This window comes from Schistocerca serialis, chromosome 8 (genome assembly GCF_023864345.2).
Source record: "Schistocerca serialis cubense isolate TAMUIC-IGC-003099 chromosome 8, iqSchSeri2.2, whole genome shotgun sequence".
In the NCBI taxonomy this organism is placed as follows: Eukaryota; Metazoa; Arthropoda; class Insecta; order Orthoptera; family Acrididae; genus Schistocerca; species Schistocerca serialis.
In genome coordinates, this window is record NC_064645.1 from 616,747,295 (window position 1) to 616,769,693 (window position 22,399).

The 22,399-nt window shown below is 39.9% G+C and overlaps 1 protein-coding gene across 2 annotated transcripts in view; it reads left to right on the plus strand.

The window, feature by feature from the left end:
- LOC126416038 (muscle-specific protein 300 kDa-like) overlaps nt 1-22,399 on the plus strand; it is a 643,030-nt gene that overhangs the window by 177,062 nt on the left and 443,569 nt on the right. For both annotated transcript variants that reach the window (XM_050083501.1, XM_050083503.1), the window contains exons 6-14: nt 6,608-6,783; nt 6,940-7,216; nt 7,439-7,567; nt 7,664-7,810; nt 8,936-9,100; nt 9,578-9,748; nt 15,685-15,886; nt 16,986-17,203; nt 19,833-19,973. In XM_050083501.1, coding sequence (XP_049939458.1) covers nt 6,608-6,783; nt 6,940-7,216; nt 7,439-7,567; nt 7,664-7,810; nt 8,936-9,100; nt 9,578-9,748; nt 15,685-15,886; nt 16,986-17,203; nt 19,833-19,973 — 1,626 coding nt within the window. The remainder of the gene's footprint in view (nt 1-6,607; nt 6,784-6,939; nt 7,217-7,438; nt 7,568-7,663; nt 7,811-8,935; nt 9,101-9,577; nt 9,749-15,684; nt 15,887-16,985; nt 17,204-19,832; nt 19,974-22,399) is intronic.

Consider the following 22,399-nt stretch of genomic DNA (forward strand, 5'->3'; position numbering starts at 1 on the left):
TTCCTGTCATGTGACGCACATGCCGTCACCAGTGTCGTATAGAATATATCAGATGTGTTTTCCTGTGGAGGAATCGGTTGACCTATGACCTAGCGATCAAATGTTTTCGGTTCCGATTGGAGAGGCACGTCCTTTCGTCTACTAATCGCACGGTTTTGCGATGCGGTCGCAAAACACTGACACTAAACTTATTACAGTGAACAGAGACGTCAATGAACGAACGGACAGATAATAACTATGCAAAAATAAAGAAAGTAAAATTTTCACTCGTGGGAAGACTTGAACCAAGGACCTCTGACCTCTTCATCTGCAGCTGCTCACGCTACCACGGGACCACGGCGCTCTTAAACTCACATTCTCCTTGATGTTGCTTATGTGACCCATGGACTACTCAGTTTGTACATTTTGCTTATTTTTTCACAGTTCCACACAACTTCTTCCTGTTTTCTCAATTGATCTGTGTTCAGTTTATCAAGGCCTATCCACTGTGCCAAGTTATAACTAAATCTGAGGGGGGTGCGATGGGGAGGTTCCCTTGTAAGCAATGCGTATTTCCCATGGGATTAAGAACAACACAACAGTATGCCGTTCTAATTCTGATAAAATGTTCAAATGTGTGTGAATTCCTAAGGGACCTAACTGCTGACGTCATCGGCCTCTAGACTTAAACTACTTAAACTAACTTATGCTAAGAACAACACACACACCCATGCCCGAGGGAGGATTCGAAGCTCCGGCGGGAGGAGCCGCACAATCCGTGACAAGGCGTCTTAAACCGCGCAGCCACTCGGCGCGGCTCTAATACTGTTTATCACAGGTGTGCTTCACTTGGTATTACTGGTACACTGAGGCAAGTAGAACACTGGGAGTGATATTTTACTCAGGTACATTAGTTCGTTTCGTTACCAGGTGGTGTATGGCCAATGAGTTGATATCAAGAAATTCCTAGCTTTCACGCTGTGAGTTAAGTATGGCAGCATTTCCGGAAGATGGAATTGCTTGTGTGAAAAGAGCTGCTGGACTGGGTTGCATGCGTATGACAGTGGGTATCATTCATTACTTATGCTCATATTCAGTCTCGAGTGATGTTTTAGCAGGTGTTGAAGTGTGTCAAAACAGAACAGCAGCAAAGCGTCCCACAGTAGGAGAACCTTTATCTTTTCTCCTGTGCACTGCCTTATGCTTGATATACCAGCGCGTCTCGACAATCGAATTTATGGCGTGTAGGCCAACGCCAATCGCATTGCTGAAGGCCTCTCCTTTATCTACAATGATATGCTCAGGAAGGCGCCTATTGTCTGGTGAGATGCTTTGTTTCCTGCCTTAGGTGTACCCATGTGTCGACCAAGGGCGTCTGCAAAAATTTGTCCTAAAAGAGGCAAGATCACAAAATCTTCAATTTTGATTTAACTGTTTCGGTAAAGCTGAGATTGCTTCTTGCTACAAGATTTAAATTGGGCAGAAAGTTTACAAAAGTGTCGATCTCAAATTATTTAATAGATATCCATACAATGTTTTAGGGTTGCTTACTTCTATGCCTAAATGGGTATGCATATTTCATTAGTATGTGCTAATTTCATCATTTTATGTTGCACAATTCTACGAATTTATAGTCTGCAATATTTTTCGGAGTCATTTTGAGTATTTTTAATGTTTTTTGATATGCTAAGTTCAGAAATGTTAACGGTTATCCTCTACCACATAAGGTTTTTTCACAGAGTAATGATGAACATCCAGAAAATTCGTACAAGACACATGCATTAAAAAAACTGTATTTAAAAAAAAAAAAAACACGAAAAATACGGCACTCGTAACATTTGAATGAAGTCTATTACAAAGGCATGTGTTAGAACGTCTACTCTTTTCCCCCTAATTACGTCTTCTTCTGTGCACTGATCGAGGGCACTCCCTATGCAGCATCCGGCAGTAGTCAGCTATCGTGCTGACATCTCATCGGTCCGGGTACCCAGTTCCATTTGTTTAAGATTTTAATGGAATCTTTCCCCCCTGTTCCTCACTCACAGCACCTAGATTCCCTAGAAAATAGCTGGAGTAGGGGCCAGAAAGCACAGCTTCAAACTCGATGAGGGCTCGAAACCAACACGTTTCTTACTGATTCTCGCAGTCGAGATCTTTTGCAGTTGCCAAGAAACTTGCTGACAACTTGTTTAAAGAATATCCAAGATTAGACTCGCCATTTGTCCGGCCTTGTTAGTGCTGGACGTGGTAATGTATGGGGTCGCAAAAATGTCCGGGATTTGAGAATTTTCTTTAAATCTTAGACTCATAATTTCGATATCGTGTTTTTTTATAAACATTCGGCGGTGCCTCCTCCAGGCGACTTTTGAGCAAGTGCTGACGTCAGTGGTAGGCACGGCTACCGGTTCCGCCACAACCTTCCACGTGTCGTTTCGCAACAGAGTAGGGGCAATGTGTTTATGTTGTTTTCGTGTTTGAAGCAATCGTCTATACATTTTTGATCGTTTTACCTCTGTTCGTTTTTTTTTGTCCCATCGTTGAGCAATGGGCAGAAGAAAGTGTGTGTTCAGTTTTAGCCTGCAACAGGAATACAATTATTTTGAATTTTTGTAATGGCAATTACAATGATTGCACACTATGTGGAGAATTTTCTGTTGCATGTAAAGGCGTAGAAACAGTTAAAACATAGGCGTGCTGTTAATGCTACTGCTTCGCTAAACGTAAGAAATTTTTTAAACAAAAGGTGGGATCACCCTGAGTTACTAAACCCTCGTAAAATTTGCGATAACATTAGCGTATAAAACGGGACATCTTGTATTTAATTTGGTGTGTACCATTGGAGATCTAATTATAGGAATTAACTAATGCATAACCTATAATTATGAATACCTTTTGAATAAAATGTGGAGTAGGAAACTTTACGATACTTCTGTAGCAAAGTGACATTTTGCTCCATTTACTGATCTGAATGTGCTGCTGAATAGGCTACATTTTCATACCACACTGCTGGACACGAACACCACTTCTGAAAAAAAAAGTCTTGTCTAGGGAAAAATACGACTGAATAAATAAAGTTAACTTCAGTAAACTGCTTTAACTGTCGTTAAAAACGTATCCTGGGCTGGACTCAAAAAAATATGGTAATACCATCTAAGATGATGTGTAAGATTCCCCTGTACATTACATCTCTGATTTAATTGTGTATGTTATGGGACAGTAAAAATTCTGATTCATTTTGTCATCAAATATTACGTTTTTCATCAGTTTCCGAGCGTCAGTGCTGATAAAAACCCCCTTCTTTCTCGTTAGCTTCTGACAGGCGTGGTAACTTACATGCCACATACTTGAAAGTATCACCTTCTTTTGGTAAGCTTTAATAACTTCCTACCTAACGCCAAGGTTTATATGAAGCGGGGGCAAAAGTTACTTTTTTCCTCACCTTTGAATCAAATTGTAGGTTTCTCCCTCCAATTTTTGACATTTTAATTGGTCAGATTTTTTGAGACGAATGTTGGTCTTTTGCGCACCTGTCCGTTTGCATATGAAGCAGGGACTTCACCAGTTGAACACACTAAATATGTGGCCCATGACTTGTAAGGATCCCCAACCTTTACGTCAAAGTAAGCAAAATATGCGTCTTTGAAAAATTCTGAGATTGGCCGCTTCTGTGATCAAATATGTGTGAAATCTTATGGGACTTAATTGCTAAAGTCATCAGTCCCTAAGCTTACATACTACTTACTTGCCTTCTATTGTTTAACATTGAACTGCATAACCAAAGTTGAACAAAACGTATTTTAAGATTTACATTTTTTGAGTTGTTTGGGTACAGTAAAATGTGTGTGAATCTCTAGTCCTTTGACTTACACACTACTTAAACCAACTTATGCTAAGATCAACACTCACACCCATGCCCGAGGAAGGGCTCGAACCTCCGGCGGGAGTGGCAGCGCAATCCGTGACATGACGCCCTAAACCGCGCGGGCACGAGACAGAAGAACGCAGAGTCACCATTTGACTACATAAATGTGGTAAACCTCTCAGAATCATCCTGAAATCAGTCTGTAGAATAGACTTTTAGAAGTCTAGGACTGAAGCAAGACGGGCCTCATGTCTACGGTTTGACCCATTATCATGCGGCTGTGCCAAAATGTACTGTATTATCCGTGGCTCTTATGATTATGTGTTGCGCTGTGTTGTGACCCACAAGAGAATACCCCGCTGCCTGCAGAGGACATCTTTTCGACCTTAAAATATCGCACATTCTTCCTCCTCTCTCGATTGGGTCAAATGGTGAACACACATGTAGTATAGCATAGCCATGTTCCGCAGAGTCTACTTCAATCACTGTACCTTGTAAGCCTCAACAAGCCGTCACACTTCTTCGTCCACAGGATACGACTGCGTTGTCTAACAAGAGGAATGGGCGGTCTTGTAGAAAATGGAGATACGTCGGGCAGGTTTGTTTATATTGTCTGGAAAATAACGCCAGTGCGTTGGACCGGTGGTTCCTGCACCTCGGTAACAAAGCCACGCTGCATAGCAATATCTTAAGCCACGGTATTGACTATAGCGCTTGGCAGTTCTAAATCTGCGCTTTACTGAAATCTCTTACAATCTTTGCTACAAATACGTGGCAACACTACGAAATCCCCGTTGGTTGTCGCAGAGAAGGTCATTTTGCTCAAAGTATATCATTTTGTTTCGACTGTACCAGTAAGTTCTCGATTAAAGAATCAAACGCTCATGTATAAAGCAGCTTCTAACGCATTTTAATAAGTAAGCGAGAAAAATGTAAAAAAGTTTGAAATTATGTTTAAAGTTCGTTGGAAATCGCTAAGTGCTCTCTTTCTGAAATACTGTGCGAATATAGTCTGGCGATTTGCGCTAAGTAAGCTATGCTACCTCAAGCCATTCACAACGTTTGTAACTGTATTACTTCTCTGTGTTAACATAAGATTATACTTCTGAATGAACTGATTATAACGACATTTTAAATTTTTAAACTTGGTCAATAAGTGTACAAAATATTGAAAATAAAATTTTTGTAGTCGTAGAAGCCGTTAGACAGGCAGCCTGCAACTGGACCGTGAGCCATGAACCATGAATGGAATTAGTCCGTTATTAATACACGATTATATATCTTTCTTGTAGATGGTTGTGCCGTGTGCTTAGAACGGTTCTTTACTCAAGAGGTCTTCAGTGATTATAATTTATTTAAGGCACTGTTTGTGGTTCAAAATAAATGTTAAAGTTATGTGCAAGATGCTGTTTAAAGAATATGTTATTTACACCCGTACGGAAACAGCAGAATAGCATTGTGATTAGCGGGACATAGGTAACGAAGAACATTGCTATCGATGCACTATCCTAAACGATGACACTAGGTTGCTCATGTACTACGTCTAACATGTTATACTGTGACGTCACTTCAATAATTGATTTTTTTATTTACATGGAAATTGCATCATGCAATTAAGGACTCCGTATCTCCGTCAGTTCAGTCCTCGTTGCAGCTGAGACATCCAACTAAACTCTTCCCTAACATTGCTTTGTATCGACCATAATGAGCAAAAATAATTGTTGGTGCAGGATTGCGTGTTGAAAATTATAGAATACTTGGGCTAATGATACAGACTAAATAAATAAATATATTCCTTTTCTGTAAGAGATAGTATGTTACTAATATTCTGTGCCTTATTTTTGACGTTTATTAAGAAGACAGCTAATTCGTAAATATAAACACCGTTTTAAATTATATCCCGGTAACGCGTGTACAATACATTTTTGATGGTTGCGACCTTAAATTTACAACGTCAGCGTTGTTGTGGATTATTCGTGTTACTTTATATTCTGTTTAAATTTTAGTGACAACCGCGAAAATCGCGCGTCCAGTTTTTGGGCGAGAGAGGAACCTCGTAGATGCTGTAACTGCCGACCAAAGGGCACTGAATAGGCCAATTGGTTTCCTGTGCGCAATGATCATAGTCGACTGAATTAAGTAAAAACACAGATGTTTCCTTTCAAACATAACTTGATTCTCGAAATTATTAAAACAATGTCTGCAGGGTTACACGTGAATGACAGTTATGTCGTCGTGGGGCAGATCTTTCACAACTATACAAGGTACAAGAAGTGAGCACTGACTACACATACACATAATTTGCGTAATACTACTTCATACTCGGTGAATATAATGTGTTAGCACTAGGAAACAAGTGGTACATTGTTATCAATGTATTCACTCACAAATTTGATTTTTTAATGTATGCCTTTTCAAAAAATGGTGAAGTTGCATTGTTATTCATTTGCATGACTTAAAGTAGCCACCTGCACTTTAAATTCAGCTGTTTGTTCAGTGACTTGGTGCAATATTTAATATGGATATGTGTTGCAACAGTAATTCACACATTTCAGTTCCTTACATCAGCACAATGTATGTCCTTTAAGTTAGACAACAGTTTGGGATGTAAAATGTGACTTTAGTAAGAGAGCTTGAATTGCTTTCCCTGTATGTAAGATCACAAGGAAATGTGTCAACTAACTTAAAATTTTGTTTTTGGGGCAGTATGTCACTATTTTGATGGACTCATTAACATTATATACAACTTTGTGCCCTATTTTGCAGATTGAGGAGAACACCCGAGCTCTCGAATCCCTTAGCCGGGCCTACAGTAGTAGTGCCAGCAGCCTAGAGAGTGTTGGTGTCCCACGCTCAGCTGAAGAGCGTCGCATGGTTGATGAGAAGCACCGTCAGGGTGCCCGAACTGCACTTATGCAGTGGGTGACCAATGCCTTACCTAAGTAAGTCTGTGTTACATAATGTGAACCACTAACAATGTTATGTTTAAGATACTGATTTTTGTTTAAAGTTGTTATAATTTTGTGTTTCATTTAAGGTATGTTAATGATTCAGATAATTGTTGGACCTATAAGTAATATATTGTTTGTATTTTGCAGAGACTTAGGAGTAGAGATAAAAGACTTTGGACCTAGTTGGAGGGATGGTGTAGCATTCCTTGGGATAATTGATGCCATAAAGGCAAATCTTGTAAATATCTTAGCAATGCGTGAAGCGAGTAATAGAGAACGCCTCGAGACAGCATTCAGTGTTGCAGAGAGTGAACTGGGTATTGCTCGACTCCTGGATCCGGAGGATGTGGATGTGCCGAGGCCTGATGAGAAGTCAATTATGACGTATGTGGCACAGTTCCTACACAAATACCCAGAACCTAAGGTACATGTTAATAGTGTCACCTTATGCTTGATTCCAGAAATAATTCTTTGTTTTATATAGGCCTATTCATATTATGTTGATACAAATATAGAATATTTTAGCACAGACAGTACATTGATTTTATTTAGAATACCTACTGCAGGTCATTCATATTTGTCATGCTAGTTTGCAGTGATCGTTTGTTGTACCACATTCAGTGTTTAAACAATGCTTTTCTTACAGACTGCTGATGGGTCTAGTACATTAGCTGCAATTGAAGCAGAGTACAATGAATTTATAACTTGGCTTTTGCAAAAAACACAGTACATGGAACACCTTCAACAAACAAATACATTGTCAATGAATTATTCTGTAAGTATTGCTTGTAAGGTTAGTAATTATAAAGAACAAGTTAATAATATTCATAGGCCTATATGAATATAAGTCTAACTAAATTTTGCCTTGCAGGATTTCCTGTTATTTAAGAATGAAGTTGATAGTAGAGTGCCTACATATGAGAAGCTGAAGCGATTAGTGGAATCTCAAAGCATGATCAGTATTACCCATGAGTCATGGAAAGAAATTGAAAGCTTATGGTACAAACTGCAAGCACAGGTAAATACAGAATACATAAATGGAATAATGCTGTTAATGTGCAAAATGTTATGGTAATGGTTTCCGGAGCTATAATTTTTCAGAGGAAATACTAAGGCCGCCATTCTTTTTTGTGTTACCACTGACAATAGTTAGCTGACAATGAAAGTGTAGTTCTTGGGAAGCAATTGATGCGTGACTTACACATTGAACAAGCGAGATATGCAGTGATTAAGACCCTGGACCCTTGACACTTACTGGTTTGATGTGACCTACCACAAAATCCTCTCGTGCACCAACTTCTTTATCTCATAGTACCACTTGCACCCATATGTTCTCAATTATTTGCTGGACGTATTCCAATCTCTGTATTCTCCTTCACCTTCTAATACCATGGAGGTAATTCCATGATGCCTTAAAACATGTCTTATCATCCTCCTTCCTCTTCTTGTCATTGTTTTCCATTTGTTCACTTCTTCATTGACTCTGCAGAGAACCACCCCATTCCTTATCTTTGAATGTGTGTGTTGTCTCCTTTAGAAGACGGCCTTTTGGCCAAAACCCCACTTGTTTAGCAGCCCTTTGGGATGCATGTCTGTGACTCAGTGTCTCATCTATAGGGTAAGTAGCGATTTATCCTTTTGACAATATTGTCAGTATTATGGAAAGGTTAGATTGCTACTCGCCTTGTAGAGGAGACATTGAGACACAGACAGACAGGCACAACAGAAAGTCTGCTATACATTTGAGCTTTCAGCCAAAAGGCCTTCTTGTAAGGTAGAAAAGAAAAACAAACATTCACACAATCTTGGATCTCAGCAGCCAGAGACTTGTTATGTGTATGTGAGTTGTGCTTGTGTGAATGTGTGTGTGTTTTTTGCTTTAGAAAGCAGTCTTTATGTTGAGACTCAATGTCTCCCGTATATGGTGGGTAGAAGTCAATCATTTACATAATATTCTCATCAGCCTGAAGTATTGTTACACTGCGATTCTGTATATCAACTGAATTTTCTCATGGAAATTCTTGGATTGATAGCACTTCAATATTTTCAGAATTTGTGATAATAAGGCTAAAAATTGCAATCTGATTTCGCTATTTAGGATGTTTGTTCCAAATTTTTATCATTTGCCAATGTCTCCTTGCAGCTGCGGAATTGGTTGTGGTTGCTAGATTCCCGTCTGCCAGGTGCCTTGGGTGAAGTAGGGCAGTGGCTTGCCCGTGCAGAAGCCCTTATTGATTCTGATGATATACCTACTGCCATGAATGAAGAGACAGCCAGTATTATCAGCCGACGACTGGAAGAACACAAGGTATATTTTATTTTTAATTTGTATGTTAAATTTGTTGTGTCGCAATGTTCGCTGCAGTGAACAAGGAATTCGTGGCTCCTCTCTGTGTACCACATTTGAAAGGCCAAAATCCTTAGTCAAGGGTTATTTTTCAGATATAAACATCTACTCCAAATCCTATAAAATTATAGAACCTGAAAGAGCTCGGCTAATACCATTCCATTTATAATCCACTGCATAAAGTGTTCCGGAAAAAAATTTCATCCATGGAAATCCAGTATATGACAGCAGCTCTGTGAGGTTTATCAAATGAATACAAATCTAATACAATAAATACATTCCATGTGCAGTGTAATCTTAGTTTTACTATCCACCTTTCCATATGTGTATTGTACTTAGGAACCATTAATTAATTGGGGAGCATTAGAAAGTATGAAGACCAGCATGGCAAATGTGTGTGATGTTAAAGTGCAGTTATTGTATTTATCCTTCCTTCAGGCTTTCTTTGCTGACCTACCTGCTGTACAAAAGAAGTTTGAGGAAGCAAGAAGCTCATCACTTGCTAGTAATGTTTCACCTGAGCAACTCCAAATGATGGCAAAACGATTGGAAGAAATTGGTCCAAAAGCAGCAAAGAGGCGCATCAGACTGAAATTCCTTGAGCATAAGGTAATGGAGTGTATAGTGTCCTTTTGTTTTTAGAATGCTCTTTAATTAACTGTATTCATGCCTGTCATAACTACTTGGTCAATGAAAAATGTGTGTAAACAGTGCTATTTTAAGGCAATATTCTGAGAAGTGTGAAATACACTCCTGGAAATGGAAAAAAGAACACATTGACACCGGTGTGTCAGACCCACCATACTTGCTCCGGACACTGCGAGAGGGCTGTACAAGCAATGATCACACGTACGGCACAGCGGACACACCAGGAACCGCGGTGTTGGCCGTCGAATGGCGCTAGCTGCGCAGCATTTGTGCACCGCCGCCGTCAGTGTCAGCCAGTTTGCCGTGGCATACGGAGCTCCATCGCAGTCTTTAACACTGGTAGCATGCCGCGACAGCGTGGACGTGAACCGTATGTGCAGTTGACGGACTTTGAGCGAGGGCGTATAGTGGGCATGCGGGAGGCCGGGTGGACGTACCGCCGAATTGCTCAACACGTGGGGGCGTGAGGTCTCCACAGTACATCGATGTTGTCGCCAGTGGTCGGCGGAAGGTGCACGTGCCCGTCGACCTGGGACCGCACCGCAGCGACGCACGGATGCTCGCCAAGACCGTAGGATCCTACGCAGTGCCGTAGGGGACCGCACCGCCACTTCCCAGCAAATTAGGGACACTGTTGCTCCTGGGGTATCGGCGAGGACCATTCGCAACCGTCTCCATGAAGCTGGGCTACGGTCCCGCACACCGTTAGGCCGTCTTCCGCTCACGCCCCAACATCGTGCAGCCCGCCTCCAGTGGTGTCGCGACAGGCGTGAATGGAGGGACGAATGGAGACGTGTCGTCTTCAGCGATGAGAGTCGCTTCTGCCTTGGTGCCAATGATGGTCGTATGCGTGTTTGGCGCCGTGCAGGTGAGCGCCACAATCAGGACTGCATACGACCGAGGCACACAGGGCCAACACCCGGCATCATGGTGTGGGGAGCGATCTCCTACACTGGCCGCACACCACTGGTGATCGTCGAGGGGACACTGAATAGTGCACGGTACATCCAAACCGTCATCGAACCCATCGTTCTACCATTCCTAGACCGGCAAGGGAACTTGCTGTTCCAACAGGACAATGCACGTCCGCATGTATCCCGTGCCACCCAACGTGCTCTAGAAGGTGTACGTCAACTACCCTGGCCAGCAAGATCTCCGGATCTGTCCCCCATTGAGCATGTTTGGGACTGGATGAGGCGTCGTCTCACGCGGTCTGCACGTCCAGCACGAACGCTGGTCCAACTGAGGCGCCAGGTGGAAATGGCATGGCAAGCCATTCGACAGGACTACATCCAGCATCTCTACGATCGTCTCCATGGGAGAATAGCAGCCTGCATTGCTGCGAAAGGTGGATATACACTGTACTAGTGCCGACATTGTGCATGCTCTGTTGCCTGTGTCTATGTGCCTGTGGCTCTGTCAGTGTGATCATGTGATGTATCTGACCCCAGGAATGTGTCAATAAAGTTTCCTCTTCCTGGGACAATGAATTCACGGTGTTCTTATTTCAATTTCCAGGAGTGTATTTTATTTATGTTTACCTTTTATGTAGTACATATTACAGAAATTTGTGTATTTCATAATTGAAGACATGCTCTCTCATGAAAACCATGACCACTGTTGCCACAATGACAGAAAACACTGTATGGGTCATTAGATTTGTATAGTGGTATCTCCATAGAAATTCATTTTCTGGACACTGCCAGTAAAATGCCATGAGCAGCAGAGGTGAAAGGAAGCCCTGTTTGTTTCCATGTTGCAATTTGGCAGATACCTGAATGATCATTACTTGAGTAGCAGATAATAGCACCCCAGCTGTAACCACCCCAAAGTGTATTGGTCAGTTTATATCATTTTACAACTCACTCTTACACACCAACACAATGACATTACGCTCTCATTGGGATTACTTGTTTGCAATATTGGCTAATAACATCACTACAACAGGCAGTGGCTGAAAAGATGGAAGCTGTCGTAAACCACCCATAGCATTGACAGAAAATATGACATTTATGTTCTTCACTCTGTTTTAATATTAATGATAAAATTACTTGACGTCTTGAGGTGTTGAATATTCTGACAGATATCAGTGTTGTTCATGCACAATATTTGGACAGTGTGACACATTATCTTCCTCAGGTGCTACCTGAGAATACTTATTGAGTGGAACAGGGCCAGTATTCATACACGTAGCTTTCGCCCTCAGGTTGGTTCCAGGTGTTCCATCTGCAGTTTGCTTCCACTAGAAGCACCTTTACACATCTTCCCTTTGGCCTGATGCAACAGGCTGAGTGCTAGTGGTTCATTTTTGGTCCATTGCACCCATTTGCAAGTTTGCATTCCGGTTTTGGTCCGGTGTCGTTCAAGGAGTACGATCTCCTGTTCACTCCCACTACAAGCATCCTGTGACATTCCATCTTTGTTCCACTGTGCCTGGGGTTGATCCCCTGCATTCACATTCTCAGTTGTTCATTTTGTGGAGTTCTGCTGCTGCCCCCTTTGCGTTTTGGGTCCTGGGCTCTACTGAGTTGGTACCCAGTCTCATGATTCAAGAGGTTTTCCATCACCTTTATCTCTACAGGCGCTCTTATAACACTATCCCAGCTCTGTGGCAGAACCCATATTTCATCATAGTTTGCAGATTTATTGAGTTCTAGACAGTGCTGGGCAATGGCTGATTTAGTTGCCTCTCTTAGGCGGGTGTGTCTCTGATGTTCTTTGCATCTCATGTCTGTTGTCCTAATGTTTGGCCCAAGGCTAGATATATTATAAATTCCAGGTTTTCATAGGAGGGTGTGTCTCTGATGTTCTTTGCGTCTGATGCCTATTGTCCAGATGTTTGGCCCATGGTGAGACATATTAAAAATTCCAGGTTTTCATAGCCCCAGGTCATCTTTCACAGTTTCCAGTAGTCCTCTTATTTTGATAGGTGGACAGAACACACATCTAATTGATGCATCTTGAGAATCCTGTTGGTTTTAACAGAAATAAATCCCACACAAGGCAGGTATGCTGCAGTCTTTGCTCCATCTTGCATTTCTTCTAGATCATGTTGTGGAGTGACTGGTTGAAGGGTCTTTTGAGTCTTTTTAGCTGTGTATCCATTTTTGCAGAACACTGATTGTAGATGATCTTTTTGTGCTGCCAAACTATCTCGATCTAAGAAGGTGTGTGGTCTGTGGGCCTATCTCTTCAGAACTCCATTTCTCTGCACTGGGTGGTGACAATTGCTGACTTGCAGGTATAAATCAGTGTGTGTAGGTTTGCAATAAACATTGTAGCTATATGATCCATCTGCTCTCTTTTTGACAAGTACATCCAGAAATGGCAACAGGTCATCCTTTTCCAGTTCCAAGATAAACTTAATATTTGGGTGGCCTGAGTTAACATGTTCCATAAACTCTTGCACAGCATTCACCAAGGCAAAGCCTCCAAAATCAAGCGTCTCAACTGATGAGAGCTTGCACTCAAGAGGCTCCATGAAGACAGCAACATTCTGGTGTTACCAGCAAATAAAGGTAGATCAACAGTCATTTTACAGCAAACTAATTATGATGAGAGAGTGCGTCATCTTCTGGGAGGACCCTGTGTACACACTTTTGGAATGTGACCCTGTGGACAAGAAGATGATTATGACTAACAAGGTCATCAAACAATTATGATAGAGAGTGCCAGTTGCACCTAGACTTTACAGGCTGCTGACATTACACAAGGTGGTTATGCCACCATGCCCAGTCGTCAGCAACATTGGCACAAAACATAGCCAATAGCCCAGCACTTGAAGTTACTCCTGTTCCCATATGTGGGGAAGTGTATTCACCTCATCTGCAATTCGGATGACTTCTTGCAAAGTCTCAAGCAACTAAATATCACAAAATGTGATATAATGGTCAATTTTGGTGTAGTATCCCTGTCCACCAGACCCATTGGAACCGTATACTAACCTCAACTTATATTTTGTATAGGGACCAAAATTATGAGCAGACAGGGTGTGTAGCAATGGGCAGCTTGCTGTCCAGTGGCTGCCATTATGTTCATGGAGAGATCTGAAGAGTCAGTTTTAGAGATTGCTTCTTCAAGTATGTGGATGATACCTTTTGATCTGGCCTCGTGGTAGGGAGTTGTTCAATGAGTTTCTGGAACATCATAACTTACACCACCAAAATATTAAAGTCACCATGAAACTGGAAAATGATGGCCAGTTGCCATTTCTGGATGTATTTGTTTAAAAGAAACCTACACACAGTGGTTTGTACCTGCAAGCCAACAGCTGTCACCACCAAGTACAGAAGAATGGAGTTCTGAAGACATAGGTCCACAGAGCACACACCTTGTCAGACGTTGATCATTTGGCAGCAGAAATAGAGCACCTACAATCGTTGTTCTGCAGAAATGAATACACGACCAAACAGATTCAGAAGGCTTTTCAACCCGCCTCTCTGCCACATGATCTAGAAGAAGGGCAAAAGAAGCAAATACCATGGTGTACCTGCCCTGCCAAAATCAGCAGGATTCTCAGGATGCATAACATCTACATCCTGCGCAATAAATTTAGTTTTGGTGCAGGCAACAGTGGTTTAAGACCACAGTTGTTTTCGCCTCCCTGCATTAATCGAGCACAACGCCAAGTGTGTGTTCTCTCCACCTACTGAAATAAGAGGACTACTGAGCAATGTGAAAAATGACCTGGAACTACAAAAACCAAGAATTTATATTATTTCTGCCAATGTGGCAAGTCATACATTAGCCAAACAATGAGAACAGTGGACTTCAGAGGCACACCTGACTAAGAAGGCAGTGAAATCATCCATCACCAACTCCAAAGTACTAAGACAGTGTTATAAGAAAGTCTTACAGAGACAAAGGTGGTGGAAAACCTCATGAATCGTGACATTGGTTATCACCTCAGTGGAGCCTGCAATCCTGCACTGGAATTGCTGAAATAGCAGTGGAGGCAGCAACAGAATGACACTAAAAGAAGAACTGCGAGTGTGGAGGTAAGGAACAAACACCAAACACTCAAACTGAAGATGAAACATCACAGGATGCTTCTAGAGGGAGTGGACCACAGAGGAAACACCTAGAACAGCACTGGACTGAAAATGGAACACCAGTGTGTAATCGGTTGCATTGGAGCGAAGATGAACCACCAGTGTTTGGCTTGGCACATCAGACAGAAGACGAGCTTCCAGTGGGAGCAGGCTGCAGATAGATAACCTGGAACTGCCCATGGAAGAGGAAGGCCGCAGATATAAATACTGGACCCATGTCATTCAATTAGTACTCTGGGGTAGCAACTGATGAAGATAACAACTCATGCTGTTGAAATATTGTGTATAAACTACTTTGATATCTGGCAAAATACATGAAATCTCAACATGTCCCTCGGAAAGCTCGAAGAATCACATAAAGTTGCTTTCTGGTTTGGTGCTATTCCTCCCAGTCAGCACTTTGGCATATTTTGTTCTACTCTTACTTTATATAATGATGTTGGAAAAATGTGACTATATCTGTCATATTTTTCCTTGAAGATGCATTTTTTTATCTGATATAGTAACTTATTAGAAAAGTAAATAAAACTTCAATCTGTTATTCATTTATATCCTCGTTTGAAATATTTTAAGCAGCTTAGGAATATAGAAAATTCTTTTGAATTAACTTTAATATTTTCTTATGTAGTCTAGCATTCAGAATTGTTTGTTATAATAATCATTTATGTTTATAACACCTCTTAACGAAAACGAAATTTCTCAAGAATTGATTGCCTAGTATTTGTATATGAAAGTTTGTTTTTGCATTTTTTAAATTATGTAGTTTTCTTCAAGTAAAGTACAGACACATTTATGTAAGTTATGATGCTTACAGATGTTTAATGTTATGTTTCTCAAATTTTTCAGTGTTGCCTCATAGCCTTCCTCCATCTGACGGAGTCAAAATTGCGAGGTTGGGCTGTAAAATATGGCCGTGAAGAAAAAGTGCAACAATTGCTGGACCAATATAGAAACTTCGTTTCTCGTAACCGAATCTTCCAGGAGTTCAATAAAGCATATATTGACATGCAAAAGGTTGTAGAAGAGTACAAACGAGAAGGAAATGTAGGTAAGGTTCAGACAAAAGAGAAAGGAGAAAAGAGAGAGAGAGAGAGTGTGTGTGTGTGTGTGTGTGTGTGTGTGTGTGTGTGTGTGTGTTGGAGGGGGGGGGGGAGAGAGAGAGAGAGAGAGAGAGAGAGAGAGAGAGAGAGGGGGGGGGGGAGGGGGGAATACTATTCATGTTATGAAGGCAAACAAAAATATGGAACCCTCATGCACCAAATACCACTATGTCTGTGTGTGCCTGTTAACCAGTCAGAAGTCAATTTGGATTTATTATCTGCTAATTGTATATTTTTAATTTTCTAAATCTATGACCAGTTTCACCAGAAGAATGTCTCATATAGGAAAGAATAAGACCATCAGTATTGTGAAGAGAAAAATCTTTGCATTGCTGCTGATTGCTTGATGCTAAAGTTATCATTAAAATTTGCAAATTGATTTCTACAGATATATTTTTATAACACATATAAAGCAGTTGAGGTTCATGTTTCAACAGATGGTACCTGCTCCATTCACCGCCTGTGGCTATCACCATTGGAAAATAGTCTGAAGATTTTTACATAAATCATACATTTTAATATAATCATTTTGTCCCGTTGATATAAATTATAAGACTAATTACAGTGTGTTGACCTGGCTGGTGTCAGATGGCAATCAAAAACTTCTGAATTTGATTATCAGAATATTGTGGTATTTTTGTATCTTTCACATATGACGGTACTTTGTGTATGTGCCAAATCCCAAGTAGCACCTTGGTTTGAAAGCTACGCAAGTGAATAGGTCTGCTTGTAATATTCTGGATGGCCCAGCTCTCAAGCCAGAAGAAAGTGAAGCCATTCCACCTCCAATAGAACCAGTAGTCGCAAAGGTCTATGAAGTTTACACCAATATCCAGTTGTATCAAAGCTGTGTGATGGCTAATCCGGCCTTCGGGCACACTAAAAGTTTTACTTATGTTCATGGTAATTTTGCAGTTGTTCTGATTTTTCCTATTTGTTGTAAATATAAACAATTTTGGTTGTCTATGAGGGGAATATGTTAAACATAGTAGTTCAGGAACCAGATATCACATGTTTAATGTTATTTATGTGCATTGTCTTTTCTAGATCAACGAGAAAGTGTGTTGATAGATCACTTCATGCGTGAAACTGCTGAACGGTGGAAGAGTGTATCTATGGAGCTCCGCTGTGTGCAAAGTATGTTAGAAGAAGTTGTTGCATACTGGCGCCGCTGGAACAGTTTGGTGGATGAGTTTGAAGCGTGGCTCGATAGAGCATACGGAATGCTGGACCTCCAAGAGGATGACAAACTAGAATTTTTCCAGGTTACATTTATTTTATAGTCCACCACTATCTTGAGAACTGTAATTTGTAAGCCAGTGAAAATAACTGAATAACTTACTAAAAATGTTTAAACACTATGAAGATGTTATTTAAAACTTTCCAGTATGCACACTAACTTATATTTTGTTCAGTACTGATCTTCTATATCTTTTCCATCATCATTAGTACGTTGTTGACTTAAAGACAGTAGTAAGAGGAAAGACAAGTACTTAAAAGAAAAAGACATGAGGAACTTCAGAGGCCATTTTCATTACTGTATCATGTTTCCATGGTTGATGCTTCATCATATTCTAAGAAAAAGTAAGAGTTGATGGACCAGGGGTGGCCTCTGGTCCATAGCGAGATTTTTCTACTTCACCACTGACTGTGAACAGCAGCTGTGTCTCCTTTTTATTTATTTTTAGTAGCACAGAACACACGTAATAATGTCTGTCATGAGAGAGGGAATCTAATGTTATTTGCCACTGTACTGCTCCTCTCCATGTGACATTTGGTTCAGAGTGAAACACTTCCTTTCAGTCCTGACTAATACAATGTGAGAGTCTTCTTATTTTGGACACAGTGTCCTTCAGCTGAGTTAGAGTAAGAAGTTGAAGACTGGTGAAGGGATTGGGAACAAGGGCAGAGGCAGAGCATTAGGTTAAGGGATTGGGAAGGGGGATGAGGACAGGGAATGTTGGATATTTGGGTGGGAGGGGGGCAGGAGTCTCAGGACTGAAGGGAAGTGAATGGGTGGTTCTCATCTGAGCCATTAAGAAAGGGTAGTGACAGACAAAGATTGAGGTGGAATGGTTCATGAAGCAGTTACTACAGTAGTGCATGATGTTGACCACAGCTGAATAGGGTTGGAATAGGATCTTCCAAGTGAATACGCGGTATAGATGTGTCATCTCCCAATAAGACCCAGTGGGACAAGAAATTGGGAGTAGAAGGGGCTGAAGGAGAGGCAAAGATATTTTATTGAATGGCTGCACAGTGGAATAGCACTCTGGGAGTGGGTGTTGATGTTAAGAGGGAAATTTGGAAGAATATTCATTTGTCTGCATGGCAAAAGATAGTTGACTGGTGAAGAATGCATTTTAATGTTCTTGTCTAGGTGTGCACTGTGTAATAAGAGAATTGCTTGGATATCAGATTTGTGTGAAATGTTGTTAGCATGGTAGGTATGGTGCAGGAGATCCATTTGTGATCCTGTTTGCAAAGGCATGGATGACAATTACGTAAGTGGCGGTGTTATTGGTGGCTGGTTGGTTTAATATGAAAATCGATTTTTGTGAAGCATTCACATTTATTTGGTATCAAGAAAAGTGTGCCTATAGGGAGATAAAGTAAATTGATAATGTTCATTCTTTGGATTCATAGAATACATGCCAACAACTCTCTTATCATAATTATGGTAAAACTGAAAATAATTCTAAAAGCTTTAGTGTGCTGTGTGTCTGAAGTTCATAGAACATTATAATCCAACCTTCTGTACTTTCAATTCTTTCTAAAGGTGACACTTAAAACTATTGATACCTTCATCTCTTAGTTTTGATGTGATTGTTTCCATTGTCTAATTTAACAGTTTGTCAATTTTTTATAGTAAAAAATTACTTTGTCTCTCAGTACTGCACATGAAAACAGGAAAAGTTGTAGAAACAAAAATGTCAATTTCTTATGCTAACCGTTTTTTACATCATTTGCAGGTAATATTTGTAGGTTTCACTATTCTCACAAGTTTTAACTCACATTCATTGTTGAAATCACACTGAATGTGAATAATTCAAATCCTCACTATAGATTAATCATGTTTTGAATTTGTTTGATGGTCTCCTTTGATTCTATGATATTTTTGTTGAATTTAAGCCTTTTTATCCTGTGATTAACATTATAACAAACAATTATTTATAACTGTTGTGTTTTAGCAGTCATCATTTGTTTATGTTGAGCAGTCCCCTGGTGTAATCTGTGTTTATGACGATTTTGTGAGCTGTCTTTTCTCCTTGTCTATCAGGAAGGTATTCATTTTAATCAAAGATTTCATATTAACTATCGTCTATTTGGAGCTTCAGTGCCCTTGTTCTAAGGCAATAGGGAATTAACTTTCGATGCACATGTATTTGTTCTACACAAAAAAACTAGTACTTTTGGAGCCAACAATAACTCTTAATCCTCTCCACCAGGACACTTTAGGTTCTGGAGTCAAAGACTCAGAAATTACCTGTGCATATGGGTTTGCATTACACTGTCTTTTTTTTGTATCAGTATTTATAATCGTAATCAATTTTTCTGTTTCATATTTGTAGCTTTACATTTTTATTTTCTGTGCCATTTTGCTTGTTTTTATTTGACCCCCACATTTCTAGCATTGTTTTGTGATCTGCATCTACCACGTTTTGGTTGCACACACTATTATATTTTTATTAATTTTGTGTTAGCTTTTCATTATAGTCCTGTTGTGATATTTGTGAATTAAAGTGAAATGTTCTTCTATTTTGGATGAAAGGCTAACATATTGATACCATCTACTGCACTTAGAAGTGTACTGTAGACATGGCATTTGGCTACAGTAAATTTCAGTACATGTAAACTTGTTGATTTTTTAAAAATCTTTCATTTTCTTTTTAGGACTTGAGTGTTTGGAAGGACAAGTATCAACTATTAGGTGACACTGTTAGTTTCCTCATTGCAACCTGTGAGGATCAAGTTGCCCATGAGCTGAAAGAACGATACTTGGTAATATCATCCCGTTGGGAAGATCTGTTCCAGGTAATCATTCACATTGAACATTAAATTGAGAATATGTTAATGTTGTCACTGAAGTTAACATGCAGTTATTTACACTATTGATAGCATGAAAGATTTGAGGATATACAGATCTGGCTACTGACTATATTTTGCAAATAATAAGATGCCTTAGCACTGCATGACATAAAAATTCAAAGCAGTTGATAAATGTTGACATCAGAAAGTGTGGCTTTTAATTACATATTACAGCCTCACGTCAAACAAATGGTGCAATATGTAATTTAAAAAATTTACAAGATTGTCACAGTGTTTCACACTGACATTATTTCTAATAATAGGTTATATAAATAACTAAACTTTGGACGTCACTGTTCAGACACCCAGCTGAAAACTTCATTGTAGTCAATATACGTAAAGTGAAAGAGAATATGTGAGCAGGAATTTTGAGAATGAGGCTAAAAGTATAATGAATTCTTGACAGTGCAAAATTGGTTGGAATGATACAACAAAATGAAACTTGGAAAAAGAAAAAAATTCAAAAGGTAAAGCTACTGGAATAGTAAAGAACTGGCTGGAATGCCTATAGAAAAGCATGTAATACAAAAAAATACACAGGATAACCCTATATTGCAACACAGATGTGCTGCTGGCCAAATGTCTGTTATTTTGTTGGTTCCTTTGCTAAAATTCTGTTGCTCTATCTTAGTGGATAATGTTACTCAAATGTTTTAATTTAATTATCTTCATATCATGCATCTTAAATTACCGATAAGTCTGTAATGATCCTAAATGTTGCACTTCTTCTTCTTCTTCTTCTTCTTCTTCTTCTTCTTCAACAACACAGATTTTATTGGACACAGTTTAAGTACAAATAAATTGCAGAATATAATAGATCCTGAGTCTTCTTGTACTAAACAGAGCAAAGTCTTATGGAGGTGGATAGCTCTTGGCCATTAAAGTACTCGGGAGTTTTACCAAATATCTCAAACATTTGTGCTGGATAACTGTAAGTCTGACCAACTGGGAAGCACTTGAGTATGAACCGCTGTCTTTGTGCATGTACACGCTGTTGGTTTGCTCACAGAAGGTGCAAAATACAGTCGAATGGACCACAAAGACAGCACCACATTATGAAAATGTAGGTGACCATGTGCAAGTGAAACACAGATGACAAGGAATAACAAAGTCCAAACCAGTTCCATGAAATAATCAATGTATTGCAAATTTGTCATAAATAAGTCCACTGGCGAGCACATAGAACACATCAGTGAGATGAGACAAGTAAAACTGAGACAAGTCTGCAGCAGTCTTTAAATATGCCACTGTTGTTTACCGTCATGAACTGGCATTAAAGAATGTATCAATTGACAGCACTTTACTTACATAGCAGCCTCATCAGATGTAGGCTTAATTCCATCAGCTGATCCTTTGACATGTGGCAGGATTATAAGATGATGTATCTTGTCAAGTCATATAACTATGCTATTTAACAATGGAAAATCCAGGATGGAATAATGACAAAATTATGAAAAGGATAGATTACTACTCTCCATACAGCAGAGATGCTGAGTCTCAGATAGGCATGACAAAAAGACTGTCAAACATGTAAGCTTTTGGCCAAAAAGGCCTTCATTGGAATCAGACAACAGCTTACTTGTTTGTCAGTCTTTTTATTTCTCCTATCTGCGCCTCAGCATCTCCGCTATGTGGTGAATAGTAATCTATCCTTTTCATAATACTGTAATTGTGCTAGTTATACATATATAGCTTAAAAACACACATTTAGTGTCATTGGCTAGTGAGGCGGGTGTATGATGGTGTTGACAAGCTGTTTGATACATTTCACTCAAAGCCTTCGTATGTAAGGGAGTGACTATTTGGAGATGCAAAAAATGATAATCATTGCTGTCACTGGATTTAAAGAAATGGGGATCAATGTGAAATGACAAATTTTGTGAACTGTTCACATGTGTCTGTAGTGAATATATCTCATAAGGTGATTAATGAGACCATTGTGAATAAATGCCATGGAAACTGTGGAGCTCCACCTACCATTGATGCCTGAAGTAGATGGTGACTGTGTTGCAGTTCCGGAAGAACAACCAGACGTGTGACAGAATATTCTCTTCCTTGTTACCTACTCATCCAGCTGCATAGAACTATGAATCAGTATAAGAATCTTCCACTTCTTCTGAACTGTGAGCACCTATTTTTTCTTGAAGAGCTTTGAGAACATCACTGTCATTGAAGATCACCATTTCAAAGCTGCACAGTGTGTGGACTATGGATTACGTAGCCTACAAAAGTTTTGGGACATAACAAAAGATCGCTATGTACAAAGTGCTATCCAAAGCACTCAAAATTCATGAACTAGTTTGAAGAAAGATGCATATAACCTGTCTTGTCCCACCTACATTGGTCTTAAGAGAGGGCACCCATTGCAATGG